Genomic DNA, 11453 nt, shown 5'->3' with positions numbered 1-11453 from the left:
ATTTATATTTGTTTTTTTTTGTGTTGTTTTATGCAATTTCTTTGTTAAAAATTGTATTAGTGGCCTTCCAGATTGCTGGCAGGTAGGAGTTAATGTTAATTATTTATTTTGATATATTTAATGTAAATTTTAATATAGATATATATTTGTATTTTAATAGGTTAATTTTAAATAATTTAGTAGGATATTTATATAACGAGGGGTTTTGTCCAACTGAGTTCTCAGAAGGAGTGAATTTAGCATTGGAGACCTCACTGTCCTCCATATTCTTACTCATGATGCATTGATAAATCACTTCACTTTTAAAACACTTTATTAAGTATTACAATTACAATAATCTTCTTAACTAAGCAATATTCTTAATTCTTAGATAATAGTAAAAATCTAATAACTGTACTCACAATTATCTTCCGCTCAACTCGAACACAAGTAAGTCAAAAAATATGCGGTACTTCTAAAAATACATTGTCATTTTAAAAAAGAAATGAATACGGTCAAATCAATGCAATGTAACACAATCAATGTAATGTTTTTAAATAAAATTAACTTACATTTCATAATTCATAAATTGATTTTAAATTAGTTTTAAATTTAGAAAATCATTTTGTAAACAGTTATTTAAAAAGTTTTCTAAAATTTACATTTCCACCAAAGTGAAATCCACATATGATCAATGTAATCTATCTAAATAAACTTAATTTACATCTTATAATTCATAAATTGATTTTTAATGATTTTAAACAATAGTAAATATTTTATAAACAATTATTTAAATAGTTTTCAATACCACATTCAAAAAGCAACAATTTCAATTAACTACAACGCCATCTAGTTGCATGACGCTTAACTAAGACGAACAAGATAACAAAAGTTGATTTTTGAATATTCCAAGTTTATCATCCAACATTAAATTACATCAAAGTACTCAAACTCATGTTTGTAAATAATTAAAGTCGACATTGAATTAAATTTAAGTAATCCAAAAATAATCAAATAATATTACGAAGAATGTCAACGCATTCGCGCATTGCGTCGACATATATAATATATGATGTTACTCAATGATAGCAACGAGCATCCAGTGTCCTTTTGTTCTGCCTCAGACGGATAAAAGTAGTAACGATAGCTTTGAAAGTATTCCTCCCTTAAATATAACTCTAGATTCTTATTTCTCAGATGTACTGAATAATTTTAATGTTGTCCTTATTAATGCACAGAACATTCCAGCACATTACCCCGACCTGTTGTCAACATTTGATAGCACACATATTCATGCTATACTTGTTTCGGAATCATGGCTTAAGCCATGTCTCCCTTCTACGGCATATTCTCTTCCTGGATTTCACCTAATCCGCAACGACCGTACTGTTCGGGGCGGTGGGGGAGTTGCAATCTATCTTCGTTCCCATATCCCCTTTTCGATTATAAGTATATCTCCGCAGGACATTTCTGGGAACGAATCTGAGCATCTCTTTCTGAAAATTCATCTCTCTAATGCCAAACTACTTCTTGGCGTTTTTTACAGCGTCTCTTACCATCGATTACTTTTCCTGCCTAGACAAACTGCTTGAAGATCATTGTCCACTCTTTGACCATACAATTATTATGGGTAATTTTAATACTTGTTTACTCAAGCAGGATGTCAGATCTCATAAACTACAATCCTTAGTAAATGCGGCTAATCTAAATATATTGCCACTAAGTGCAACACACTTTTTTCCAAACTGTGACCCATCTCTGCTCGATTTAATGATTGTATCATCATTGGATCACGTTGCAAAGTATGGTCAGTGTGCTGTCGAAGGTTTCTCATATCACGACCTTCTCTATATGTCATACAAAATCCTTTCTCCAAAAGCTAAGTCAAAGATTCTCCTTCAGCGTAATTTCAGTGGAATGGATATTGCAAAGCTTCGCCAAGACGCTGCCAATATTGATTGGGGTGTCATTGAGTGTGTAAGCACTGTCGACGAACAGGTGGAACTCTTTACCTCCTTGTTAGTACAACTGTACGATTTGCACGCCCCTGTTCGTCCAGTCCGCATACGAAATCCACCAGCTCCTTGGCTCACTGACGACTTGAGGTCTTGCTAGCGAGGCGAGGCGAGGCGAGGTACAAGCTAGATTCCAGCGAAGGTAATCTTGAGCGGTACAAGTTCGCAAGAAATCGGTGCAATATGATGTGTAGAGATCTACAACGACACCATATCCATAAGTCTGTTCAAAATGAAGATCCTAGCAGGGTCTGGAAATTTTTAAAAACTTTAGGAATTGGGAAATCACCAAACAATTCTTTTCCGCACAATCTCGACCTAAACGATTTAAATCTTCACTTTTCCGTCACGTCTTCCATTGATAACGAAACTAAAGGAAAAACTCTAAATCAACTGTCACATATTCCCAATCCAACTTTCCTTTATTTTCGTTTAGTCAATTTTCGGATCGTGATGTCGAGAGAGCAATACTCTCCATACCATCTAATGCGGTCGGCAGTGATTGCATTAGCCGGAAAATGATCATCCCTCTCCTTGACATACTTCTCCCTTGCATTACGTCCTTGCTGAATAGTTCCGTCCGTAATAATTCCTTCCCTTCCACTTGGAAAGATGCCCATTTCATCCCTTTACCCAAAAAGTCCAACCCTTCCGACTTTGGGGATTTTAGACCCATATCCATACTACCTTTCTTATCTAAAGTCCTCGAGCGCCTCATCCACCAACAGCTTAGCTCTTTTCTCTCCGCTAATGCTCTACTTAATCCTTTACAATCCGGTTTCCGTCCTGTGGGTCTACCGCCTATCTCAACGCTATAGCTATAGCGTTCATGAAAGCTAAAGCGAAGCACTTAGCATAGCTTTCATTTTGAGCGACCGCCTATGATCGCCGCACTTTTGTAAGAGCTCTAGCTTTAGCTTTATTGAACGAAAATGAACGAAATAAGTCTGGCAACTGCGTTTGGTTAATGCTAGTTGATTACGGTTTACGGTTTTTATTTTATTAATTAAAAATATTTAATTTAATGAAAATATTTGTAATTTTTTAGTTACTATGTTAAATTATTATATTCATGTAATTACAAGAACATTATATCACACTTCTGAATTTTAAAAAGCCAAATAATTGCCTTTTTTTTATTAAGCCATTGAAAAACTAAACGCGTCCTGTCAGTGTCAACAAATTAGCGGTGGCCGTTGGCGTTTAGCGTGGTTGTTTGATCATTGTGATAATAATTCATACGTAAGTACTCTTTTTATTAATTGTCTGTGTTCTGTGCACAAGCACCATAGGTTCCTACCTATGGTGCTTGTACGATTTGTGCTGTTTCCCGCCAAACACTACAAATGAGGGGAATCATTATATTAAGTACACATAATATCCCTTTAAATAAGCTAGAGAGAGCTTCCACTATAATTATTTAGTTTTCTGTAATGTGTTTCAGACGTCAAAAATGCCCGCAGCACGCAAAATAGCACAGGGGCAGATGGAATGTTTGTGGGATGCAGTCCAACCCACTGGTAGCCCGAGGGGCTTTTTTAAATACCCCACAGGGTAAACAGCAAGCCGGTGCCCTGTGGGAGGAATTGGCCTCGCGGCTAAATGCGATGCCGGTGGGATGCACAAAAAGTGCAAAAGAGTGGCGACAAGTGAGTATTTATGAACCTTAATTGATAACATATGATAGGTTAGGTACTTGTTTGTTGTTAAATCATTTTGTTTTTGTGTTGTGTTTGTGCTATTGCATGAGTTATTGAATATGATAAGATACTTACTTTCTTATTAGCATTTTGTTTTATGGTGTTTGTGTTATTGCATGAGTGATTAATTAAATTACTTATTAACATTGGAGGAGGGTTATGGATTAACTTACCTATTAAGTGCTCAAACTAACTTTTGTGTGTTGCGTTGCTTTGCACTTTAGTACTGGGGTGACCTTAAATGTAAGGTGAAGAAGAAAGGGGCAGCAATTCGCCAGCATGGTGGTGGTACTGGGGGGGGGGCCGCCATGTGGCATTTTGACACCATTAGAGGAGCGAATCCTATGTATAATCGGGGTGCAAAATGTCACAGGCATTGAGAGCGTGAGGATCCCTTTGGATGTATGTTTTATTTTTTGTTATTTCCTCTTTATTATTTCTTATGATTTTTATCCTTGCAAATTAAGTGATTATATTAGTCTATTTTTGGATTTTTTTTTTTTTTTTTTTTTTTTATAGTATAAGAGTAGCAGACGAGCATGCAGTCCACCTGGTGGTAAGTGGCTACTGCCGCCCATGGACATCTGTAATAAACCCCAGATAGGATTAGATATTCCTACCTGAGGTCGGCCACAGATGCGCCGCTACCCCTGAGGACTAAGCTGGAACGCCTCGGAAAAGTCTGTCTCCCTTACCACACCCTTCAAACCGGAACACAGCAGCGCTTAACACTGCTGTTATTAGGTAGAAATAGGTGTGGCGGTGGTGCCGCCGGAGTCGAACCACAAAAGGTTCTACCACCTTAAATATTATAATATTATAAGTGTGTATGTCTGTTTTTGTTGCACCTAGCTCCTAAGTAGTTAAACCATTTTAATTTACATTGTTTTGTTTGATAAGGGACTTTATCAAATGTGTTCTTAGCTAAGATTTGGGGGTGGAATGTTTTATTTAATATTAAGTAGATAATAGATATACATATCTACTTTTTTACTACTATTTAGCTTTCTAGGTAGGTATTATGATATTATTATACAATCATAATTATAATTTTATTAAATTATCAGTACCATTTACTGCTACTTAATAATATGTAAAATCAAAACATACTCTATGACTGTACTAACCCAATAAGCCAAAACAGTAGGTTACCCTACCTACTATAATTATTGCTGTGCAATGAAATTAAACTCTTACACATAGATGGAAAACTAATAACATTTTGTTTTATCAGATGGGTGATGATGTGCTACTGCCATTACCACCACCACCACCTACATCACCACCACCACCACCACCACCACCACCACCACCACAATCACGGGTGATAGTGCTGCCCCTGGAATCAGACAGCCCCATTGTTGGCAGCAACTCTATTCCATTTGGTATGTAGGTGACATAATTTACATTATTAAGAATAATTTATAGGTAATAAGAGTAAAATGCTTATACATATTCTAATAACAAACAACTTTTTCAAAGAAACATGAGTTTAATTTTTTTACTGTTATTGGTTGGGCAATTTAGCTAATAATAATTTGTAGATACCTTGTTGATGATGGAGGTTGGGCATTGTGGGTATAGCAAGGAAACAATTTAGACTGGCACTTTTTGTATTCTATTAAGGTTTTTTTTATTAAAGAACATAAAATAGAATAATTCAAAATAAACATTAATTAAAAAAAAGCTATGAAAAGAATGCCGACCGCCAACATACCTAAATATGTACAGAAGTTACTCATACATTATAATTTCATCTTTTATCATGCTACTAAAATAGACATGAATATATATATATTTAATGTTTTTAGAAAGTGAAATTCAAATTGAGTCAGAGCCGGAGCTTGAGCCATCTCCAATCCCAAGCGCCCGCAAACGACCTAGTAAGTTATTTTTAAAAGAGCAGCTACATTTCCTATAATTAGCGCACTAAACCATTAAACTAGTTCCGTTCAAAGTGCCCACAATTTTCGACACTAGCGCCAAAATTCCTTGGTTTAGCACTATGAAGTGTAGCCACTGCATAAGCAAACTTCATGTCATCTGAGTACATGTTATTATATCTCCGCCGTCTGGCCGTGTGGCTCCGGCGGCGAATAGACCACCCCATACCTGCCCGTGGGTGTCGTAGAAGCCGACTAAGGGCATCTACCGGGTAGATGGGCAGCAGCGTCTACTCGGGCATTTAACATCTTACTGCGACGGTTCCACTGGTTGCTGGATCTGACACCGCCTGGCGTAATTCCCGAAGGTGTCCCGCTTGGTGGTAAGGTCTCTTCGTGGGATCTGCCTGGCTAGCTACCACCCTCAGGTCGGAGTCTACCGTTAATAACGACTCGTCGTGTTTCGGTAGTGCGCCTGGGAGCCAGTTCATCCCCCTTATCCCTCCCTTCCCATCCTCTTGTGGTGCTTCCGACGGCGCACTTTACGGGTCCGTTGGGTCTCTTTAAGCGTCGTTGCCCCTGGGGGCGTGGTGTGTTGGCGCGGGGGCCAGGGAGACCCGGTGAAACGGTTGTCCGCTGGCCGCCCGCCGGTTAGTTGGGGACCCGAACCCGGGCAACACTGTTAACCTCTGGCCCGGGAGGCTGTCCCGCCAACCGGCGAAAAATCCCGTTGCGCGGCTACCTTGCCGGAGTAAGAGACCGGAGTGGAGCCAGGTAGTCGTGCACGGGGGGGACCGGGGGCCCTTCCGTCCCCCGCGCCAGCATCCCACATCACCTCCGTAGGCTCGGTGTCACGAGACTCATACTTTGTCCCGTGAGGCGTTGACGGAGCATCGCAAATCCTTTCAAATTCCCGCCCCCTTTTTTTCGACCAACCACCATGAGAAAGCCTAAAAAGAAGAAAAGTTGCACAGCGGCGACCTCTTCCACATTTATTGTGGATATGTGCAATATCAGAGGAGTCCATTCCAATCTGAATGCCGTCCACCACCACCTTGAGACGGTAAAGCCGGCTTTTCTCTTTTTGACGGAGACGCAGATATCTACCCCGGACGATACATCGTATTTGGACTACCCCGGCTACAATTTAGAACATGCCTTCCGGCGTCGAGCCGGGGTATGTGTGTATATTCGGGGAGATGTCTGTTATCGCCGTCTCAGCTTTCTCGAAGACAAGGACCTACGAGTATCATTGTTGTGGCTGCGCGCGGACGTCGGAGGTCTTACCCGTGTCTACGCGTGCCTATATAGGTCCTATAGCGGAGATGTGGAGACAACTCGATTATTCGAGCACGTCCAGTGGGCAACCGACAGAATGCTTCAGCAGTGTCCTTCGGCAGAGTTGGTGGTTCTTGGTGATTTCAATGCTCATCATGTTGATTGGCTGGGATCCCGGACCACCGACTTTGCTGGGAGATCTGCATATGACTTCTCCTTGGCATATGGGCTCTCTCAGGTCGTACCCGGTTTCACTAGGGTGCCTGATGTAGAGACCCATACTGCCTCTTTGCTGGACCTACTGCTGACTACCGATCCGGTGGACTACCAAGTAATGGTCAAGGCTCCCCTTGGATCCTCTGACCATTGCTTGGTAAGTTCGACTGTGCCCTTGTCGTACCCCGTGGAGACACGTCCCCCCGGGAGACGACAAGTTTGGCATTACAAGTCAGCAGACTGGGACGAATTCCAGGAGTTCCTGGCTTCGTACCCGTGGAGGCAGCTATGTTTCGTCTCGGGTGACCCTAGCTCGTGTGCTGAGTCTGTAACCGACGTGATACGGCAGGGTATGGAGTGTTTCATTCCAAACTCTGTCGTGTCCGTCGGCGGACGGAGTCAGCCCTGGTTTGGGAGGTCTTGTGCTAAAGCGCTACGCCTTAAGCAGGAGACCTTCTAAACCTGGGCATCAGCACACGCTAGCAAGGACCCAAAAACCCCCGAGCTCCGAACCGCGTTTAATGCTGCCTCCCGTTCAGCAAAGAAGTATATGGCCAAGGCGAATTCTAAGCACATCGGCAGAAATTGCGAGCGGCTACATGGTTACCCCTCCGGGAGTCGAGCCTTCTGGTCGCTGGCCAAAGCTGTCGAGGGTAATTTCTGTCGGTCTTCACTACCGCCCCTGCGGAAACCAGATGATTCTCTGGCCCATACGGCAAAGGGGAAAGCCGATCTTCTTGGTACCCTCTTTGCCTCAAACTCGACTCTTGATGACACAGGGGCCACACTGCCTACCATCCCGCGGTGTGAGAGCTCTATGCCGGATATTCGCTTCACGCAGAAGGCTGTCAGGCGAGCTCTTTTGTCCCTCGATATCAAGAAGTCGAGCGGGCCAGACGAAATCCCCGCAGTGGTACTCAGGACGTGCGCTCCCGAGTTGGCTCCCGTCTTAACGCGCCTATTCTCGCTTTCCTACACCACAGGACAAGTACCGTCTTCGTGGAAGGTTGCCCTTGTACACCCTATTCCCAAAAAGGGTGACCGCAGTGACCCGGCCAACTATAGGCCTATAGCGATAACCTCACTGCTCTCAAAAGCCATGGAGCGTGTTGTAAACACGCAGCTCCTTAGGTACCTGGAGGAGCACCAGCTGATCAGCGATCACCAATATGGTTTTCGCAAGGGCCGATCAGCTGGTGATCTTCTTGTGCACCTCACTCATCGTTGGGCACAAGCTGTTGAGAGCAACGGGGAGGCATTAGCCGTAAGCCTAGATATCGCTAAGGCCTTTGACTGGGTCTGGCATAGGGCCCTTCTCGCGAAGCTACCATCTTACGGTCTTCCCGAGAGGTTGTGCACATGGACAGCCAGCTTTCTGTCTGAGCGGCATATTAAGGTCGTAGTTGACGGGTGCTGCTCAGACACGAAGCTCATCAACGCTGGCGTGCCCCAAGGGTCTGTATTATCTCCCACGCTTTTTATTCTGCATATCAATGATATGCTGCTACAAACCGGTGGCATTCATTGCTATGCAGATGATAGCACGGGAGATGCTGTGTACACAGGCCGTGCGAACACCTCTCGGACATTCGTGGAAGAAAGCAGAATCCGACTTGTGTCTGAAATCGAGAACTCTCTGGAGCGGGTGTCGGAATGGGGTCGTCTTAACCTTGTTGAGTTCAACCCCACGAAGACACAAGTCTGCGCGTTTACCGCTAAAAAAACCCCATTCGTCATAGCGCCTGAGTTCCAAAGTACACCGCTCACCATTGGTAAAAGTGTAGGGATCCTGGGAGTTGACATCTCGTGTGACGTGCTGTATCGGAGTCATTTGGAAGTTAAAGCCAAGTTGGCTTCAAAGAAACTGGGCGTCCTGAACAGAGCCAAGGAGTACTTCACTGGGGGGTAACTCCTTCTGCTTTATAAAGCGCAAGTGAGGCCCCACATGGAGTACTGCTCGCATCTCTGGGCAGGGGCACCACAATACCAGCTTAACCCACTTGACTCCGTACAGAAACGCGCGGTGCGAATCGTCGATGACCCAGCGATCTCTGATCGGTTAGAACCCTTAAGCCTGCGGAGGGACATAGGTTCCCTCTGCGTGTTCTACCGACTTTACAATGGTGAGTGTTCTGAGGAACTGTTTGATCTGGTGCCTACGTCGCCTTTCCTTCATCGCACCACTCGCCGAAGGATGAAGTTCCATCCACATCAACTGGACCCGTGGCGGTCCTCCACGGTTCGGTTTAATCGTTCATTTTTGCCGCGTACGTGCAAAATGTGGAATGAACTTCCTCCTGAGGTATTCCCTCAGGACTATGACATGGGGCTCTTCAAGAGGGGTGTAAAAAGAGCTCTCCTTCAAAGCCGGCGATGCATTGGCGACTCCTCTGGTGTTGCAAATGTCCATAGGCGACGGTGACTGCTTTCCATCAGGTAGCCCGTCTGCCTTATCGTTAGGTTACATATAAAAAAATATATATATATATACCTTGACCTCATTCTCAGATTCCTTAAAATCCTTCCATGTTCTCATTCTTCCGTGATCTCTTTGTTACATATATGATCAACTATTGAAATGTCATTATGCCATAGAGAGGAATTTTTAAAACAATATAATTACTTGAACAAAGGAGTAAAGTATTCATCAATATATTTGTTTCAGAAAAAAGGAAACATGTCGCTGAAGACGAAGATGACGGTCATGCTGAGCTGTCAAGGAAACAAGGTAAAACTAACGTTTGTCAGCACGCGTAGCGCAGCGATTATTCTTCTTTGTTGGGCAACGCGGGTTCAATTCCCGCACGGAACAAATATTTTTATGGGGCGCTTATCGTTCAGTAAAAAACGATCCGCAAAAACTTTTGCAAACAATTCTTTTCAAAATCATCATGCATGTTGATGTTGCATGATTTGTAAATCATTCATTCGGAAAATCTTTGCAGCAGTGTGAGCACTTAATTTTATTTGTTATAGTGCCTCCACCGCGTTGGGTCCTTGACCTAGAAAACCGTCGGGGCGCCGATGAACGTGAGCGGCTCGAGTTGGAGAAGCGGCGGGTCGCGTTGGAGGAGCGGCGGCTGGCTCTAGAGGAGCGCTGCTTAGAAGAAAAGCAGAGGTTCGAGGAGTGGCGGCTGGCTCTAGAGGAGCGCCGCTTAGAAGAAAAGCAGAGGTTCGAGGAGCGGCGGCTGGCTCTAGAGGAGCGCCGCTTAGAAGAAAAGCAGAGGTTCGAGGAGCGGCGGCTGGCTCTAGAGGAGCGACGTTTTGAGGACGAGCAGAGGTGGCGACACGACATGCTCGACACCCTCAAGGGCATTGCCGACACTTTATTTTAATTTTATGTATGTACATATGTATGTACATAAAATTAAAATAAAGTACATAAAATCGGTATGTACCGATTTTGTTAATTATACTGTTATGTGACGCCTTATGCATTAACCTACATTGTCCTCACATCTCTAATTACATCCTACTGTAAAATCAAACTTAAAAAAAAGGAGAAAAGGAAAAATATATCCATGGAGTTTCTTCCATGTTCTCCATAGGATTTTGTTTTGGAACATGCACCTAGCTTATGACATTTTAAATGTGCTAGTTAATTTGGTCTATTTGAAATAAAAATATTAAAAAAAAGGAGAAAAGGAAAAATATATCCATGGAGTTTCTTCCATGTTCTCCATAGGATTTTGTTTTGGAACATGCACCTAGCTTATGACATTTTAAATGTGCCAGTTAATTTGGCCTATTTGAAATAAAAATATTTGACTTTGACTTATACATATATGTATTATAATCAACAAAATCGGTGTGTCTGGATTTCGGGAATTCGCGTATTGCTCCTACTTGTTAACTTTAATACATACAATTTTTAACTTTCCCCCTTACTTATAAACAAGTTTTAAGCGTTGCTTACTTAAAATATATTTTGTCTTTTTTACTATTTGAAAACAATCGAAAATTACAGATTTTTTGCACTAGATGTTTCATTGTTAGTTAGGTATATTATATATATCTTCATCTAGTATAAAAAATGTAAAAATCTGACGTGTAAAAGCGTCTATAAAAGACCTATTTACAATAAATGAGTTTGAGTCTGAATATGTAGATTATAAAGACCGGTACATTATGAATGTACATAATTATGTAACATACACACGTATGTAAAATAAATATTTTGATTTTTTTTTTTTTTTTATTTGCTAGTCACCTAAATATGTATTCATACATACATTATGTAGGCATGTGATTAATTTAATAAAAATGTCTGTTTGTTTAGTACGACGTAATATCACCGGTCCCTTGGCCGTCGTTAGAGTTGACGAACAAGATTAAACACCTAAAACCCACCTTATATGAGAGGATGTAAAGCCAGTGTCAAA

The 11453-nt window shown here is 42.1% G+C and overlaps 1 protein-coding gene across 1 annotated transcript; it reads left to right on the top strand.

Annotated features, from left to right (window-relative positions):
* Positions 1-3503: 3503 nt before the first annotated feature.
* On the top strand, positions 3504-11241 carry LOC140757083 (uncharacterized). The gene is made up of 5 exons (XM_073092621.1): positions 3504-3643; positions 4929-5079; positions 5506-5577; positions 9737-9799; positions 10048-11241. The coding sequence occupies exons 1-5, from the start codon at positions 3602-3604 to the stop codon at positions 10404-10406; spliced, it is 687 nt and encodes a 228-aa protein (XP_072948722.1). The 5' UTR covers positions 3504-3601; the 3' UTR covers positions 10407-11241.
* Positions 11242-11453: the final 212 nt, after the last annotated feature.

The sequence above is a fragment of the Epargyreus clarus genome, unplaced genomic scaffold, assembly GCF_041222505.1.
Source record: "Epargyreus clarus isolate Ecla_fem2 unplaced genomic scaffold, WU_Ecla_fem_2.2 ptg000039l, whole genome shotgun sequence".
Lineage (NCBI taxonomy): Eukaryota > Metazoa > Arthropoda > Insecta > Lepidoptera > Hesperiidae > Epargyreus > Epargyreus clarus.
This window is presented reverse-complemented; position numbering and strand designations above follow the sequence as displayed.